The 19,950-nt window shown below is 46.1% G+C and overlaps 1 protein-coding gene across 2 annotated transcripts in view; it reads right to left on the bottom strand.

Annotated features, from left to right (window-relative positions):
• ATL2 (atlastin GTPase 2) overlaps positions 1–19,950 on the bottom strand; it is a 68,933-nt gene that overhangs the window by 28,425 nt on the left and 20,558 nt on the right. For both annotated transcript variants that reach the window (XM_019544089.1, XM_019544090.1), the window contains exon 2: positions 1,525–1,793. In XM_019544089.1, coding sequence (XP_019399634.1) covers positions 1,525–1,793 — 269 coding nt within the window. The remainder of the gene's footprint in view (positions 1–1,524; positions 1,794–19,950) is intronic.

The following is a 19,950-nucleotide window of genomic DNA, read 5'->3' as shown; positions in this document are numbered from 1 at the left end:
AGCAACAGCTATGCAGAAAAGGACCTGGAGGTTACAGTAGACAGCAAGCCAAATGAGCCACCCACACGCCCTTGTTGCTTATAAGGTTAATAGCATGCTGAGTTGCATTGCCAGCAGATCAAGACAAATAATTATTTGCCTTTACTCAGCATTGGTGAGGCCACATATGGAGCAGTGTCCGGTTTTGCACCCTCCCCCCCCCCCCCCCCCAGCTACAGAAAGGATATGGACAAATTGGAGAGTCCAGTGAAGGGCAGTGAAAATGGTTAGAGGGTTGGCAAATATGACTGAGGAAACTGGGCTTATTTAGTTTAGAAAAAGAGAAGACAGAGGGGATTTAGTAACAAGTCTTCAGCTGTTATTGTAGCTGTACTGTTCTCAGTGGTGGCAAATGACAGAACAAGGAACAATGGTCTAAAGTTGCAGCAAACCAAGTTTAGGAAGAATTCTCTCAGTAAGAGGGTAGTAAAGCACTGGAACAGGTTACCCAGAGAGGTTGTGGAATCTCTATCCCTGGAGTTTTAAGATCTGACTAAACAAAGACTTGGCTGGGATGATCTAGTTGGGGATGGCCCTGCTTTGAGCAGGTGGTTGGACTAGATGACCTCCCAAGGCCCTTTCCAACCCAGTTTTTTTCTAATCTTACAATCATAGAAAAGTGAAATTAAACAAAATAATGATCAGTGTTACTCCTGTAATTCCCAACTCTGGGGAACAATGGAATGATAAAGAATTAAATTACTTAACAAAGAACAACAGGAGACAGCACCCATACTACAGTGAACAAAATAAAAAGCCAGTCCAAATATTTGTTTGCAGAGTCCCCACATCACCATCCTCACAGCCCAAAGCTTCATAGGGTAGGCTGAAAGGTAATTCTGTCCTCTTCCTAGCGCCTACAAAAAAAGATATGATCTGTGGTGTAAATTGTATCTTGGCTTTAAAGTCCAGAAGAGGAGGGGGTCCAGGAACAACTTCATTGTTCACTGGACTTCTTCAGTAAGCCTGTTTTATAAGAGTACACCAGTTGGTGTCCAGTGGGTTTGTTTATGCTTTTTCTTTGTTTTATTTTATTTTATTTCTTTTTTTGGGGGGTGGGGGGAGAGAAAGACAGGGCTATCAGGAATAAAGAAATGCTACATAAAAGCAGGAGATCTATAAGACAATAAAATGTGAAGATACTATCATACCACCATTTGCTTGGTCAAAACCTTGAACTTCAATTTGCTCACTCTTCACAAACTTCTATAGCATGGCCATCATGTGCAATGCCATGTTAGAACCACTCTGTCACTTCTCTTCCCCATGCCAATAACGGGTTAGATTATGATAAAATTACCTGAATGTCCTTTGGAATGGAAGATCAATATTGCAAAGGCAATTAGGTCAATATTTCTGGAGTATGAAGATGGAGAGGTGCGTGCATGCTATATTATACACTACTCCCCCACCCCACCCCTCTTACTTTTGAGGGGATAAGTTACACAAATTTTCCTTTTGGAGGAAAGATCCTCAGCTACTCACCCTGTTGTACATGTATCTAAGCATGAAGTCCAGTAAGAAGGATTTCCCTTTGCGGAAAGCTCCTGCTACAGATACAACTACTATATTGAGATCTTTTATGTGTTCCTGAAGCAAAATGTTTTCCAGTGCCTCTTCATCTAGTTCAAAGTTGTGATCATCTTCATGAGCAAGAACAATCTGTATTGGTCGTGGCTTCTTCAAATCCACTTCATCATCTGAATCAACCACAGCATCAAAGTCAATTAGGTCATCCTCCTCAAAATGCTTACCTGGAAATTAACATTACAAAACAAAAGTGAGTCCACTGATGAGCAATATGAAACTGCATGGGGAGAACTGAAGACCCTTTACATCAGGGGTGGGCAACCCTAGCACGGGTGCCAAATTGGCCTGCAAAGGTATTTTTCTTGGTACATGCACCTCAGAGTACATGGCAAGGAGGGGGCTGGGGCTGCGCTGCCACAACAAGGATTGGGATCCTTGTGACTCCCCTACCATCCCAACATCTTATGAGTTAAGGTTGAGAATGTTTTTGGCATTCTACAAAAACTTTGCCCTGGTTTACATACTTTTTCCATAACAAGTTGTAGCAAAGCACCTACCAAGAAACCATCATATGATAAATGAGTCTGCAGGTATTTTGGGTCATTAGGGGCCACTTATAAAAGTTTTGTTCCATATGGATGTCACCCCTGGTAGGATAAGTCTTCTCCAGTTTTCTGTATCCTATTCCATAAGCAGTGACCATAACATTAGAGCATAATCCCATCTCACCTGAGCATTCTTAAAGAAATACACATACCCCAAATTTTTCCAGCATTAAACATTAGTGTCCTTTACAAATACAGCTTCTATTGATGGCCTTTCCTCTCTCCTCATTAAGAAAGAAGTTAAAATTAACTAGTGTTACAAGGACAAACCTGCCATTTTTAAAACAATATTTTTCTATATTTATGGATAGATGGGACAGTCCAACTTCAACAGATTTGTTTGCTAGAAGTAGAGACTTCAGTGTTATCTAGTATAGTTTCCAGGGCTGTACTGCAGGGAAACTTTGTGTTTCATTTTATATATATTTCTTTCCAATCCCCGCACAATATTCATTTTCATCCTCATGTGTATTGGAAAATTTGGCAAACAAGCAGTGTATTTAAAGTGTAAAGGAACTACCTTGTTAATAATTAGCTAAGTATTGGACATCTCAGAGCTAGAAGCTCTCTCACAGAACAGGGTTTGGATTGCTAGAGATGCGTATGCATATAGCCTAAAGCTATCAGATATGTATGCAAAAGCCAAGCAAGAATCAAAATGCTGAAGTGATTTCAAAGCCACTGGGGGAATAGAGGAGATGGAAAAATGTAAGCATCTTGAGTGAAGGATTAATATACACAGTTTGAAAGTGAAGAGGTCTTTGGAAATAAAAAATACTCAAGAGCTCAGAAAACATGGTTTTCTGATGTGCATGTTGTCTGGCCTACTACAAAATAAAAATGAATACATATACACATTCTGAAACAAAAAATTCTACAAATATTACTAATAGCAGTCAAATCTAGCACATAAAAAAAGCCAAGGACTTAATACTCATTCTATTCTACAACATGTGGCTTTTTTTTTTTCAGCCCCCCTACCCCAACCCACATCAGTCTCAGGCTATTATTTCCAATTCAAATTCTTCAGCAAGTAAAAAATGTCAGACCAAACAATCTTTTATGCCAAGCAGGGAACACATGTAATTAATACAAATGAATAAACTGTGGAGTAAACTGCTCTGCAGTAAGATAATCACGGGCACAGCGCAGGTCAGGAACAAACTGAGCCAGGGAGAAGCAAATTAGGCCAGGACTGCTCCTGTCCTGGTCTGCCCCCCTAAAGCAACTACTGGGAACTCCAAGCTCCAGCAGCAGCTGCCCAGATGCCAGCCCTGCTCTCCAAAAGGCTGCTTTGTATGTTGGCCCACCACCACATGCTTTTGTGGCCCAGAGTAGTCTGCAGCCTGCTGACAGGCCTTGAGGATGCTGTTCCAGGAGACTGTCCCCAGCATGCCACGGACACTCATCACCATTCCCTTGCAGGCACGGTATCATGGCTGCCGAGGTGCTCAATGACAGCCTCCTCTTCCACCCCCTGCAATAAGGCACTTGGACAGCCACCCACAAACCCCTGGCCCACACTGCAACCACAAGAAAACAGACATTAGACAGTTTGTAGCAAACCAACCTTTATTTCCCTCCACAACACGAGAACCCCCCAACCCCAATGTGCACCACCAATGAAGCACCCTTATCCCTGTGAAACCATTTACTGCCTATTGACAGGGTTGGGGGAGAGGTGCTTATGGTATACAGCCTCGAGGGAAGCCCCTAGTACCCCAAACTCTGCCAAAGCCACCTTGAGTCTGGATGCTGCCACAGCAAGGCTGGTGGGCCAGAGGTTGGTACAGGGGCAAAGGTGGGCAGTGTCCAGCTTGCTCAGCCCACTCCCCTTCCTCCTCCACAGGGCCCGGGCCAGCATGGGGAGCTAGTCCCCGACTGGGAAGTGCCTGCAGTAGGGCCACATGGAGGTAGGGTAAAATGGCAGATGAAGCAAGAGGCCAGGATCAGGAACAAAGGCTAGGGACCCTGCCCAGTGCAAATGGTGATGCACCTCCTGCTACACCCACTGGCAAGCCCAAAGCAGGCCTACAAAACTAAGGAAGTGATACTCCCAACTGTACTCTTCACTGGTGAGACTGTAGCTGGAGTACTGCATCCAGGTGCCACACTTCTCTGGAGCCTCAAGTTTTTGCACATCCTCATTGAAGAGCCACCCTATGATCATGGAATTGCAAGACAAGCCATACAAGGAGAAGCTGAGGGAGTTGGGCCTCTTCAGCCTACAGGAGAAGGCTGAGAGGGAAACTTGGTAGCAGCTTACTGCTACATCAGGGGAGTACATCAAGAACTTTGTGAACAGCTGTTCACCAGGGCACCCCAGGGGAAGACCAGGACCACTGGATACAAACTCCTGGAAGGTCGCTTCAGGCTGAATTCCAGGAAAATCCTTCACAGTCAGGGGGTCCAGACTGTGAAATAAACTCCCACCAGTGGTAGTGCAGCCACCTACCCTGTAGATCTTCACAATCATCTCGCTGGGGTCACTTGACCCCAGTTGCCTTTTCCTGCCTAGTGCAGGGGAACTGGACCCGATGATCTACAAAGGCCCCTTCCAGCCCCTAATAATCAATTAATCTACAGGTGGCTATCAGAGACCAGGACACCAGGAGTGGAAACAGACACCTCCAGAGCCAGCACCACCTCAGTGACAGGCTGGTGCTGGTTCTCTGTGCTGGCAGCCATTGCTCAGCACACTTCCACACATGAATGCCTTATGCCTCCTGAGACCAGGGTGGGGGCACAGCAACTGCCCACAAGCAGCAGTAGGGTTATGACAGCAGTGAGTGGGGAACTCCTGCAGGTGGCTACGCTGATGTTGGCAACAGGGTGGGCCAAGTAGGGACTGCCCGCAGGCATCCACAGCAGTGTGGGTAGCGGGGAGGTGGTGGCCACCCACTGTCCACTGCCACTGGTATCTGCAACAGAAGTTAGCGACCACCAGCAGACACTGCCAGTGCTGTCGGCAGTGTGGGGGTGGTGAGTGACAACTGCCCACAGGTGCCACCAGTGGCCAATCTTAGGGGGTGCACATGCACCCCCTACACGTCACCAATTGCTTCCATGTAGTACTCCTCCTAGGACTCCATTAGCCTCTGCAGAAAGGTGTGGTGCACCATGTGATCCTTGGGATCCACCACATGGGCTCATGCTCCATCAACTCCAAGGCCTCCCACATCCTGTAGTACATGCAGCACCAGCCTCGACTCAGAGCCACTCCTTGGAGAGGATAACCGGCTACTTGAGGAGCCATTTGGATCTTGACTCCGGTGCCAATACAGCCAGTACAAACCAAGCACACCTGCAGAGGCTGGAGGCATCCTTGGGGCCCCGTTGCCACTACCTCCAGGTGGTTCGCCCCTGCATCCAGCAGCTGGTTCTGTAGAACAACATTTCAGAGATAACAGGCACTGTACAGAGGGGCTGTGCACTGGTCACCCTCAAATTTCAGGGATTGTGCATGCACAGGCACACAAGGACTATGGAAAGTTGCCTGGGTGGTCCTTTTCACAGGCAGCTGCCAGGCAAGCCTTCCTTGCTTGCTTCCACAGCAGGGGCAGACAGGCTGTTTGTCTCACACAACCTGCCTTCTTCCTACCCTATCCAGCCCAGGCCATATTTGGCCCCTCCCAGCAGCTGCTGCAGCAACTCTGGAGCAACTCTGCACCCCCTGCCCCCAAAAGGCTTCGCACTTCACTCCCATGCCACCAGGCCTGTGGCACCCACTGGGGTTCTGGCAGTCAAGGACAGGTGCAGCAACTCAGGAGAGCCAGCTGGGCACTCAGTGAAGTGCTGAACCACCTTGAGACTGCCTGCAAATTGGGGAGGGGAAGCAAAGAACTCTGGTAGAGGGGAGGGCCCCTCACACCCTCTGTGCAGAGCCCCTGGTTCTAGACTTACATGTGGCCACGGTGCTTCCACCCCCACCTAGCCCTCCTCCCTGCACAAGGGCTTACCGGGCAGGTGGGGGTGCTGTTCCCAGCAGTTGGATGCAGTTCCTGCCTGCAGAGATTATGTCCAGCTGGGCAACGCGAGCCAAGGCGACAAGGCATGGCATGTGGCCAGCGGGAAGTGGCCCCCCTCCATTGATGAGCCAGAGCTAGCTAGCATCCACAGGGGACCAGGCTGCTGCTGCAGTAGCAGCAGCTGGGACGGGTGGTGGCCCAGGCTGCCTGAGCCACTGAGAGCATCAAGTGTGCTGGGACCTGGTACAGGAGCCCTGAGGTGCCCTCCCCTAGAGTCTGCCTGGGTGGCAGCCCTTGTTTCTGGCTCGTACACCGTGCCTGCGCTGCTGAAGACATGCAGGGTCTTGAGAGGGTCCATGAGGACCAGGATCCTCTCAAGCTCCCACAGAAGGTCATGGTTCTGGGCACAACCCTAGACTGTCTGTTGTGGGTCACAGATATGGACCCACTGTGCTCTCATGGCCTTCACCCAGCACTTGTGGCTGGTACACTGGTAACTGCACTCCTACTTCTGCTAGGCCATTCATAGATGTAGGCATTGACCCATGTGGCACAGGAGTCAACTTCCCCCCAGATGGCATGAAGTTGGCTCATGGGTCCAGGTGGGGCCCCCATCCCTAGGTGTCAGTGGCCACAGGGCCCAACATGGCACCTGCTTGGAGCAGGCTCATCAGGTGACAGCAAGCTCAGGCCCAGGCAGCAGATGGCACCAGCAGCCTGGCACAGTGCCTGGGAGCAACCCCAAGACAGCAGGGGGCATGAAGGTCAGTCCAGGGCGCTGGGTGGCTCCATCATGCAACAGAGAAGCTAGCTCCACCACAAGGCTCCCGCACCTAGCGCTGCCAAGCCATGTCGCTCAGCAGCAGGCAAGAATGTGGCCCCCTGCTGGCTGGGCTGACCAGGTGCAATTTACTCCTGGGTCAGTGTCTACAGATACACTACTGTGCAGTAATCAAAGCTACTGTGCCCCAACACTGCATCTGAAAAGAACCTGGGGGTGACAAAATCAGCCAGAGGATGAACATGACCCATCACCGCAATAGTTGCCAGCAGGACAAATAGAACTCTGGTGTGTATCAGCTGAGGCACTGCCAGTAGATCCAGGGAGGTGCTCTTCTACCTCTATTCAGCATTGGTGAGGCCACAGCTGGAATACTATACCCAGTTATGGGCACTGGACTTCAAGAAGGTTGTGAATAATTCAGAAGGGTACAGAAGAGGGCCATCCATATAATCAGGAACCTGGAAGATGGACCCTATAAAAGGAGAGACTCCAGGAACTGGGTTTGTTCAGTGTGAGTAAGAGAAGACTGAGAGGCGACTCAATAACCACTTACAAGCATGTCAGGGGTTAAACACACCAAGATCCAAGGGGTACAACTTTTCAGAAAGGCCCTTTGGAAAGTGTCCTCCCAGGGAAGTGCACAAGCTAGTTGAGGAAAAGTTCAGGCTGGACAAAGACAAAACTTCTTTTCCATAAGAGTATCTAGAATCTGGAACACTCCCAGCAGAGGTGGTGCAGTTGCCATGCCTGGAGGTGTTCAAGAGGAGGCTGGACAAGCACCCTGTTGAGCTCATTTGAGCCCAACTACGACCAGACTTGACAACCTTACCAGTCCCTTCTGGTCCTTCTATTCTAACAGCTGTGCATATGTAGATGCAAGACATTTAGTGTGTAGCTAATTAGTCTACTGTACAGTAAAGTGTCTCATGTAGACATGCTCTTCAAGTAACAGCCAATAGTAAGTGTTATTTAGCACCTCCTGAAGAGCAGTACCTAAGACCTACAAAACTTGAACCCATTATCAAAGCCTTGGTCACTGTAGCAGGGCACTAGGGTGCCTGCTACTGGCAATAGGAATAAGGGCTCAGCTGCCACTCACCAGGGCAGCAGGTGGGAGTTGTTATGGTGACTAATTGGGTCAGCTGATTGCAAGGGGGCAGTTCCCCTGCGGGCAGCCTAGGAGAAAGAGGGAGCTCTGTGCAAGCAAGCTGAGCAGAACACTAGAGAAGCCGGGTAGCTGGTAAGCGACTGCTTGGCAGCACTGGGTAGAAGAAACCCTGATGAGGAGATGTGAGAGGGAGCCAGGTTTGCGTGGAACTTATGTTGGAATCCCAGAGGGGGAGATTTCAGTTGTGCTTGGAAGTTATGTTGTAACCCAGGAAGGGGAGATTTTGGGTTCAGTTATTGTTAAAACTGGAGGACCAGGCAAGGCTGTAGGGGTGGAGGCGGCCTCCTTAGGAGCTCCCCAGTAAGGTGGGGGTGTTCCCAGCACCACAGGGGCGTTGCGTTTAGTGGGGTATCCCAACCCCAGCCCAGCAGGGGTGATATTGGGACGAGCCCCAATTGGGAAGAGCCCCAGTGGGGTATAGGCCCGAGAAGGCGGGTCTGGGGGCCAGGTAAGGCTAAGGCCGCCTGAGCCCCAACCTTGGGAAGCCCAAGTCGGGCATAGAAGGCCCCAGTGCAGGCAGGGAAGCACGAGGAGCGCAAGCACAGGCCCCAGTGCGGGCGGGGAAGCACGAGGAGCGCCTATATTGGAGTAGGCCCCAGGAGAGGGCACGCATATAGAGTAGTCCTGGGAGAGGGCACGCATAGGGCGTAGAGTCCCGGCATAGTAAGGCGGACACCGTGCCACAGTGGGCAGAAAGGCAGCCTCCCGTTAATAATATGAGATCAAGAGACGTGGTGGGCAAGATAGAAGGTGCATTCAAGACCCGAGTTGGCACGGGTAGGTAGGGCCCCAGGGGAGGTCACGGCACCCCTGGAGGCTGTCCTGCCACAGTCACCCTGGAGACAATAGCCATGAAGCTTCTAATACCTACTCTAAGATTATATTCACCCATATACTTAGGTAATCACTACATGATACTATAGCCCCTAAGTCCATGCTAATGAGGTGGGTGCTCTTTGCAGCTGTGGGCAATGCACTGAAGTAGTGATATGGGGAATTCCTTCACATCATAAGCATCTGGAAATGCACGAAAATGGACTCAATGGTCCAGGAGGCTCTTTACAGTTCTGTGGCTAGACTGCTACCAGTACTACAACTAGGTCAGGTATATTTATACATCACTGCACAGTAGGTGTGAAGGCAGACCCTAAATGAGTCTAGCCTGCCTTAAAAAGATCTGAACTGTACAATCAATTGGCTCCCAATCCACTTTGGCCAGGTTCTGGGTCATTTTTCAAAACTTCTCCCAATATGCCCTGTTGAGGCGGTCAGTCCAAACACTCTCTGTACCCTTGGTTAAACTCTTCAAGGATGGGCAGCAAAATACACAGCTTTATTTAGGGGACATCTTCCAGAAATCATGTGAGGATTCATACATCTCCTTCTCCAGTCCAAATGCATTATGAGACACAGCTCAAATGCCACACCAGAAGACTTTCTAATGAAGGTATAATCTGCTACATCAGGGGTGGGCAAGGTATGGCTTACGGGCTGGATCCAGCCTGTGGAGGGGCTTTGTATGGCCCACGGGAGGGTCCTTCTGTCCTGCCTGGCCCTGGCACCATCTGGCCCATGGTGCATCCTACCACCTGGGTGTGCAACAGGGCTAGGGCAACTCTGCAACTGTACTCCAACCCCACGGGGACTGGCAGGGACCTGCATACACAGCCCTGGCATGGCCTGCCCTGGACCTGCCCCAACTGGAACAGAGCAGCTCCAGATCAGCACACATACCACTAACCTCAGCATGGCCCATGCCCACTTCTGATCTGCCCACCCACAAAGTCTGGTGGCAGCAGCAGCAGCCAGGCAGAAGTTGCTGCTGGGTGCAGGGGAAAAGCAATTGCTTCCACCTCACTGCTGCCAGGCCCTTCTTGTTGCAGCTACCTACAGCCCACACCCAAGCTGCCCTATGGCTCATCTCCACCACCATTGCCTCCAGGCCAGCCAGTGGAAAGCAGCCAAAAGGGCAGCCCAGGCACAGGCTCCAGGCAGCCATAACAAGAAAGGCCCAGAAATGCTGAGAGAGAGAGGTGGTCGCTTTTCCCTTGTGCCCAGCAGCAGCTTCTGCCTGGTTGCCACCACTACTCATTGTGGGCATGCAGGTGCAGGGTGGGAGAAGCGACAGGGTGCATGGGCTCCGGGCTGTTCACCGGCCCATGATAGCTCCCCAAAACAGCTTATGTAGCCAGCAGGCCCAAATTAAATTGGGATAATAGGATACCAAGCCCCTGTAGATCTTCTGGAGTTGAGGGTAAATCTTTTAATACACATCTGTACACAACCATAATCCAACAAACCCTCATGTCCTGCATGAAAAGCTTCCGTGACTGGGCTCTATTCCAACCATACTGCATTTGTGGTTATTGTAAAATGCTGAACTAAAGGAATCTTACCCTTGGACTGCCAATTGGGTCATTTCAGTCAAGATATGGAGACAACATTTTCCAACACCTAATTGCAATGCATCATGAATGTATAGGATACAGTGATGTTTATATAATCTAATGGTACCCTTTTGCTACTATTCGATTCGTTTATTGCCAAAAGCTTGCTTACATCCATTAGCTTTGAACAATCAATGGTCTGCCCAACTTAACATCCTGAACCCTGTTCCAAGTAAGAAGGCTTTGGCATCAGATGAATTTCATTTGCCTTCTGGATACAACAAAACTTTACCACTAACCCTAAAAATTCAAAAGTTGTATGGTAGCAGCCCTGGATTCCTTTCAAAAGCTGTCTTGTTAGCCAGTTCCAAGAACATAAGCATATTCTATTCTAATCTGCATGAAGTTTCCACCTCCAAATATTCTGAATACACAGACTCAAGGCCATTTCAAAAACACTACCAAGTCTATAGTGCTAAAAAACTAGAACTTGGTGTTTATAGTTGGTTAGACTTTTAGCTAAAACACTATATTTTTAAATGCTAGATCATTTAAAAATTTAAAGGCCCAACTGACAAAAGTAACTGGCAGACACAGAATTCTAATGTTATTTGGGTAGGCAAAAAGCCTCCTAAGTTACCTTGCACTGGGCAATTCCTCGTAGCATCTGAGCTCTCATTCATTTCCCATTTTAAAAATTTTTTCTAGAGGCTTAGGTACTCCAAGCGCAAAAGATGTACAGGAGATCCTTGCCATTCGCAAGAGATCCCCGCGAATGGTGAAATCCACAAATACTTAGAAGCCCAGTGACAGCAAGCACAGAGTTGCCGCAGACACTGTCGGTGGCAGAGAAGGGAAGAGTGAAGATGAGTAGGCTGGATGGACCCACTGAAAATTAATCAAAAGAAGAAAAAAACTTCCCCGAGAACGGGGTGGCAGATCGATTGATCTGCAACAAGCATTAAATACTGCTACACTCCTTCAAATTACTGTGGCAGCAAGTCAGTTAATTAACTAAAGCTATGACAGTGTGGGTTTGAATATTCACACCGCACATATTCAAAACCGTGAATGGCGAGTGTTTCCTGTATTCACTTGTATAGCATAAATTTACATACTTAAACAGGCAACTTGAGGGCATAAGGGGTGTGCATCAGGATGAGGGAACACCTGTTCACCAGAGCACCCCCAGGAGATGACACAGACCAACAGTCACAAACTCCTCCAAGACTGTTTTAGGCTGGACATAAGGAAAAACTTCATTACTGTCTGAGCCCCCAAGGCCTGGAACAAATTCCCCCCCTCAGAGGTGGTACAAGCACCTACTCTGGACAATTTTCAAAAAACATTTGGACATTTACCTTGCTGAGATCCTTTGACCCTAGCTGACTTCCTGCCCCTTGGGCAGGGGCTGGACCCAATGATCTTATGAGGTCCCATCCAGCCCTAATGCCTATGAATTTATATAATTAAGCACCTAAAAGAAGACAGTAAGGTTGAAAAATATTATTCCATGTCCTTTAGAGGTCAAACTTTTTTTTGAGAAATAGCATCGATAAATCGCCCTGTCAAAGAGCCCTTAAGTTCTTGACTCTTGGACTATGGATACTTATTTATTTCCATCTTACATTTCAAGATGCTAGATCACCTTCTCTAATCTAGTGCCAGCTAAGGAGGAGAGGCTTTAACACAACCTATAAATATCTATACTCCTTTGGGAAGTCAGATTCTTGAACAAAACATCCCATCTCTGCAGAAGGTTCAACAGATGCCATAAAATTGAGCTTGTTCATTATTTGGAATTGTTAGGCTTGTAACTTGATCATTTAAGTCAACATCACTGGAGCAACTGAGACTCAGTAGGAGGCATCTCTTGCCTGCATCTATTATTCCAACAGCAGTAGTTAGGAGGTTTGTTGCAAGTGCAAGGTATTATTAAGTCTTTTCTCTTTTGATAGTCTTCAGCATCCCAGTAGGCTTCAACACGTATGGTGACAACACTTCTTTGTCACACAATAAAGGGCTGTACTTAGATGCCTCTAGCAGCAGTTAAAACCTTGAGAGAAGCTTCCCAAACAAGGAAAAAAGGGAAGAGAAAAAAAAAAAAAATTAAAATCAAGAACGCACACCTGTCTGGGATAACTTGTTTCAAGAGGAGCAGGTACTTCCAGCACCAGCCAGGGGCCAGTAACACTTCTTTGAAGTTCACAAGATTGCTAGTAGATCCTCCTCTACAACCCCTTCAGGTAAACAGATCCTCCAGCTCCCAAGTACAGTCACTCTACTCCCCTGTTTAATTCCTATTGTTTCAATTTCATTTACTGGCAGAACACTAGGAGGTGAATCAAAACCGTCTTTTTCAGCTCATCTAATCAGATACTGGGAAACTCTCAACATAACTATAGGAAGGATTATAAATCATGATGAATCATGTCCTTTCACAGCCACAAAGGAAAAACTTGATCTAGCCAGAAAAGCAAGTTTCAAATTCATGCCTGGAAGAGCACAGTACCCTTCCTTTCAGAAGTAATCTTATAGTAATCATTTGTTATGGACCAAAAAAAAAAAGGTGTTAAGATGCCTGAACTCCCACTGCGTTTTAATGGAACTGAAATGCAACAGATTAAGTCAGACTACTGAAATTGGATCACAAATTAATGCTGAAGAATGGGAGTCTATGGGTGCAGTTAATACAACACAAGTTCTGGGGTAGTTTGAGCTGGAGTCAACTGCTCCCAGGTGCAACATCTAGATTTTACCTGGGAGTGTACACCCATGGTCAGCAACTACGTGTGCATTTTGGTGAAGTAAATTACTCCACTTCAAGATAGTAGTGTTGGGGATAGTACTATCCTATAGCAGACCTAAAATTAGTTTACTGCACCCTAATACCGGCACATATATAGACTGTGATGCTTTACTGTGGAGCCAGTTAGTCTATTCTGCAGTAAAGTGCATGTGTAGATGTACCCTATATGGGACAATAGTCCATCTATCTGCTGATAATAAAAGAAAAAATTTTAAATCCTGTGTTAACACCATCTCACCCCGCTTACAGTTAAGCATATTTATGGTATAGGAACAGGTGAATGTTGAAGGGAATGCAGTCAAATCAGAAGGATTCTACTACATATGGGGCATGTCTACAACTGCTATTCAGGCAAAGCAAACTCCAGCACTTATTGCACTGGAGTTTACTGCTCCCAGGTGCCATATTTACACACACATCTGGAACCACAGCACATTGAGCTAGGTTCGGAGCAGCCCCAGCTGGCAGGGGGCTTGGGAAGTCAGCCTGCCAGCCTGGGGCTGCTCCAACCCAGGTCAACATGCTTTGGAGAGGCTGGCTAGGGCAAAAAGGTGCTCCAGTACAAGGCTAGCCAGCAGGCAGCCCCGCTGTGCCTCAGCCAGCCACATCAGCATCTACATGTGCAGTGCTGTGAAGTTAAACTCTGCAGCAGGATAGTATTTGTATACAAGTACTACCTTGCTGTGGAGTTAGTTTCTTGTGACCTAATAGGGCCACAGGTGTAGATACGAGACCTTTGCTGTACAGCTAGTTAGTCTGCTCCACAGTAAACATCTTGTGCAGATCGGTCCATGGTGACCACCTCAGAATCAAACTGTTCTGAAAAAAAAAGTTTGGAGACAGTGAGGGGGAAGTAACAGGCTGACAGTTACCAGCAAACCACTTAGCAGCCTTATTTAACCTTCCTGAAAACTCTGCAACAAAAGTAGTAAGACAATGATCATTAATCTTCTGGAGCAGCAAAAATTACAACTGCAAAAGCCTTCTTTTGAAGAGAAACACCATCCTTAAGACATCATGGTCTGGTGTCAAAAATTTGAGAGCTTTCAGCGATAGAAAAATCATCCCATCAAGTCAATGTCCTACAGGGGCAAATGCTTACTTAGAAATATGGTCTAAATTCTTGGAATTTACTGAAAAAGAATTTTCTGCCTGCAAGCCAGAAAGTTTGGGAAGCTTTTTGATCACTGAAGGAGAGTTTGAGTTCCAGGAACTAGCAGTTAAGAACAAATTTGAAATTAAATTATTTTTAAAAGGGACTGAATGCATTGTAAAAAATGTGCAACTGCTGAAGTTGGATGTGTTAATAAACAACATTGAAAAAAAAAAATCCAATAAAAATGTAAGCACCTATATGGATCTGGTGCTACTGACAGGAGTCAATTTACATATGGCAACAGCCATGGGATTGTTCTGGCAGTTATTTAATGTACATGCATGATTAAAAAAACAACAAAAACAAACCACAAAAAATAGATTTAATATCATTAAAAAAAGTTTTGCTTTTTTAAAAAAAAAAAAGACAGCTTAAAATGAAATTTGAATTTCATACAGTATCAACTAAAGTATGAATTTATTTCAATAATTATATTTAGTAAGTCTGTCAAGCCAGGAAGCCTCTATTATAACTAGGAGTCTACTGAACTTGAGGAGGCAGCCGGTCAATTTTGTGGGCAGATCCCAGAGCTGGCCCCCATTTCTTGCGGGTCCAGTGTGACAGGACCCCCCACCAACACCACCACCACCTGATTGGTTGAGGTGCCCACCAGCAGGGCAATCCCATCCCTCTCCACAGGTTGCCAGATGGCCCAAAACTACAGCTTAGTTACCCCTCATTGAGGCAGGAGATGCCAACAATCCATGCATTGAATGTGGATTAATGGCTTCCAGGGGCTTAATCAGGGTTCCAGCCATCCCCAAGTAGGGAGGTTGCACCAGAGTCCCAGGCTGGCTGTGGCAGGCACCTGGGAGGCTGCACTGGGGTCAGTATTGCCCCAGCCCGACTCCTTGCTGGTTGCAGGTGCACAGGTGCAATGAGCCAGGTCAGAGCTCTGCAGACCCTGGTGCAAGCTGCCTGCAGCCTCCCTGCCTCCAGCCACAAGCAGTCCCCTTTGACCTCCACCCCATGCTCCAGGACTGCAGAGAAAAGGGTAGGAAGCCCTGCTTGCCAGTAAGTGGGGGTTTTTCTTGGTTTTTAACCAAAGCCTACCCAATTGCAAATTCTGTGCAGCCATGAATTTAGAAGCTCCCCAATTATAAGAACTCCAGAGTTAAAGGCCGATTTTCTTCTATATAAGAACAAGAAAGAGGGAAAAACATTTAACTTTTGAGGTCAAGGTTGAAATAATATTGTGCCATATTTTTAATATATTAGGGGCTTGATAGTGCAAGGAATGCAGGGGTCTATGCTACTGGATGCAAAGTCATCACAGGTGTTGGAACCTGGCCTGACTCCAGTAGGTACCACTGTGTGCTCCTCATCAGGATTAGCTATTAAGACCACTTGGTTGATATCAAATTCCTGTTTTATTCTCTCTACCTGAACTCTGATCAGCTCAACTCAAAATTATGAATATTTATGATTCTGTACCTAAGTGGAAGGTTGTTTTCCATGAACTAGAGAACAAACATCTGCTCAATAGCTACCAACCCCTGCTTCTGGATACTTCAGTTAACTGGCCCTTCTTGGTCCCTTTACCCATGTACAAAGGTGTAAAGCATGAAAATTTCTCGAGGGCTCTATCCATATCAGTGGTTCTCAACCTTTCACCTGGGACACATTAGCATAACTATCAGCTTGCTGTGACCCACAGAGCATCTCTCCCCACCCCACTGCATCCAGCCCCCTCCCTCCGCCGCTTGCTCACCACACCCCAACACTGTGTGCATCTCCAGGCAGCCTTGCAGCATTTCCCTCAGACCTCCCAGCAACCCTTTAAAAATCTTCTTGCGACTCACTTTTTGGTTGCAACCCATGGGTTGAGAAATGCTGATCTCTCTCTGAACTAAAATACTGTAGCACACCAGGACAGGGGGTTAGAATAAAGAGAATCACGGATCAGTTGGGGGAAAGGGGGGGGTGGTGTGCAGTGGTTGTCACCAGGAGGAGTCTTAGGTTTGTTGTTAAATTTGGCATGGAAGGAGAGGGAACAGTAAGGAGCACTGCAAGCAACAGAAAGGAAGCAATACCAGGCTTAAAGACAGCACAGGAAGAGAACATACTGTGTAATGTACACTACTCTAGGTTCAAGGCCTGGAAACTAGAGAGAAGAAAAAGACTGCTATGGCTGCAGGTTGTGAAAAAGAGACGCTACTTGGGACTATTTTCAAGGAACTCTTGTGCCATGGGAGAAAAAGGAGAGAGAAGAGAGACGCATGCACCAAGTGTAAAAAGTGCAGAGATACAAGGTCTGGTAACCTGAATGAAGCAACACTATGAAAAATGCTTCTCAGAAGGCAATGAACATGACAGTGGTGATGTGGACACATCTAAGCCATCTGGAGCAGTTAAACTTACTATTTCTGAACCATTCTTATGGATTGGAAGTTTTAATATATGGGTGCAGTGACCATTTGATATGCAGAACTTGCCCCCCCCCCCAAAAAAAAAAGTAAAAAAAGCAGCTAAGTGCAAGAACTAAAGGGTTTAATATTCATTTTGATCTAGAGGCATAGGCAGCCAAAAGTCTTTTATTAAACCAACTCAATAGTTGCCCAAAAAAAAAAGTTTATTTGCAAGCTTTTGGGCTCTCACACCCTTCCTCAGGCAAAAGGAGAAAGCACAGATTGTAACATTTCTCTCAGATAGAAGTGAAAATTCATAGTGCACAGAAGAGTAATACTCAAAGAATTTTTTTGCAACTATTTAGTTGATCTAATAAAAGATGATCACCTCTGCCAAAAGTTCTGCATATATTTTTTGCCTGTAGACCAACACAGCTAAAACCTGTATTCCTGTGGTCATTTGATACAACTTTTAGCTAAAGATTTAAGTACATCAGGACTAAAGGAAGTAGTTGTTGTTATGGAAGTATTTTACCATTTCAACTGGATGTTTCAGCTTCACTGAAGAGAGCTGCTGGGGGATCCGAGCTAGCTCTCCCAAGATGTATGATGAAATTTAGTGATCAACTGCTGAGCTATTTATTAAGAGCTAGCCTATTCTGAGTGATGACCATTCATGAAGAAAAAACTGTGACAAAATTGTTGGAAGTATCACAACTGAAGTAGTAAACATTTCTCTTTAGACAAAAAATGTAGAAGATATGCCCAATACATATGCCATTTCCATAGCCTTGGACAAACTACAGAAAGATTGCTGCTGTACTGTAGATGCTGCTGAAGTTTGGAAAGGACTGCAAGAAACATTAAAGCAAAAAAACAAAACAAAAACAACACAACAGCAATGTTAAATTGCAGGCAATAGTAAAATGCTGGATCCATCCACCTAATTTTCTTACCAATGTTCTTAATACAAAGTACCAGGGTAGATGCTTAACTGCCAAAGAAGAAAATGGTGCTATGATATGAGCATCTACTAAATGGCAACCACAAGTAGTAAGTGCTTGCTGAAGATGGTTTTAAAAAAAAAAAAAATCACACCACTGAACTGGTGGAAGTCGCTAGCAAAACTAAATCAGCTTTTACCAGCACTAGCCTCTTCTGCAGGTGTGGAAGAAATATATTTTCTTTATCTGGACTGGTTCATTCAGGGTCCCACAATACGGAAGGGATATGGACAAATTGGAGAGTTCAGCAGACGGCAACCTAAATGGTTAGGGGAGTGGGGGACATGATTTATGAGGCGAGGCTGAGGGAAACTGGGCTTATTTAGTCTACAGAACATAAGACAGAAGGAGGATCTAATAGCAGGGTTCTACTACCTGAAGGGTGGTTTGAAAAAAGATGGAGCTAGACTGTTCTCAGTGGTGGCAGATGACAAAACAAGGAGCAACAGTCTCAAGTTACGGCAAGGGAAGTTTTGATTAGATATTAGGAAGAATTCTTGCTAGGAGGGTAGTAAAATACTGGAACAGGTTACCCAGAGAGATGGTGGAATCTCCATCCTTGGGAGTTTTCAAAACCCGGCTAGACAAAGCTTTGGCTGGGATGATCCTGCTTTGATTGGGAGTTAGACTAGAAGACCTCCCTAATTTTCTATGAATCAAGAGCTGAGAAATCTGTAAGGAGTTGGGGGGGAGGGTGTCACAAAAACTTATTTCTCTCTTCCAGCCTACAAGTAAAAAAAAAAAAAAGTGGGGGGGAGGGAGGATAAGATTTATGGAGTTCTAAAATCCTGAAAGGAAAGGAGGTAAAAATTTGAGACAGCCTCGGTAAATACGGTTTCATTTTAAAGAGAACCATACCTTTGTGAGCATGGCACTGCAAAACAAACCAAAAAAAGGCTTTGCCATTCCTGGTTGAGAGCTTACATGCAGAGAAGCTCTGCCTTGCATCAGATGTACACAAACTACTATTGATGACCAAAGTCAATTACACTATTAAAGGGTCATAGGAAAGTAGGGCTTGAAGGGACCTCACAAGGTCATCCAGTCAACTGGAATAGAGAAAGGAAGTCTGCTTTCATAAATCTTATAGTCAAAAGTAGGTCTCATCTCTGGTTTCACTTGTGATTATACCAAATACTACAATTCCAGACTGGTTTTTAAGTATGGTGGTATTCATATTGAAGTGACAGTATATTAAGAGCCTAAAGTTTATCATCTGAGCTTTTGGATGGGAAGTCTGTACTACAATCCCAAGGCACTCGTTGTGGGGAAAACATAGTGTGCAGGAGCATAAATAAAACGAACTGATAGCGCCTTTCAGACCTTCTCTACTTAAAAAGGGTTCTTCTTCTGTCTGTGGAAAAGGCCTACATATCTAGTGTTTTTTGGGGCAGTGGAAGGAAAAAAAGTAGTGAAAAACAAAACAAAAAAAAAAAAGAATAAAACCAACCAAAAAACAAAAACAAAAGAAGTATAGGCACATGTAAAAAGAACTCATAAGGTCCCTTAATGGAGTTACTGCAGATTGAATTTACTTCACTTTTGTTAACAAGGTAGATTTAGAACCTCACATATGGTTTGGACCACTGCTACTTATTGTTATTGGCATCCTTTAGTCTCCAAGAGACTGTAGATATTACAGCCCATGACAGATGGTTTGCAGCATGTAATACGACTTAATACTCCAATCTGAGGTTTGTATGATCTATGGCAATGATTGCAAAATGTGTGCATCACAGTTGGGTGGTTTGGGAGCTACCTTCTTCCTACAGACTCTTCTCTTCAAGCTGTTAGAGCCAGTTCCTCTTACGGAATTTAATATCCTGGTGGAGATGATGCCACTCGCTAAGAATCATAGTTTCATAGTTTGTAGGGTCAGAAGGGACCTGAGCAGATCATCAAGTCTGACTCCCTGCCTTGGCAGGAAAGATTACTGGGGTCAAACAACCCCAGCCAGGTGTTCGTCTAGCCTCCTCTTAAAGACCCCCAGAGTAGGAGCCAGCACCACTTCACTTGGAAGTTGGTTCCAGATCCTAGCTGCCCTGACTGAAGTAGCATCTCCTGATGTCTAGTCTGAATCTACCCTCTGCCAGCTTGTGACCATTATTCCTGGTCACTCCTGGTAGCACTCAGGGGAACAGGGACTCCCCCA

This window comes from Crocodylus porosus, unplaced genomic scaffold (assembly GCF_001723895.1).
Source record: "Crocodylus porosus isolate Cpor-Errol unplaced genomic scaffold, CroPor_comp1, whole genome shotgun sequence".
In the NCBI taxonomy this organism is placed as follows: Eukaryota; Metazoa; Chordata; order Crocodylia; family Crocodylidae; genus Crocodylus; species Crocodylus porosus.
The sequence above is the reverse complement of the archived record's forward strand: the minus strand, read 5'-3'. Positions and strand labels throughout refer to the sequence as shown.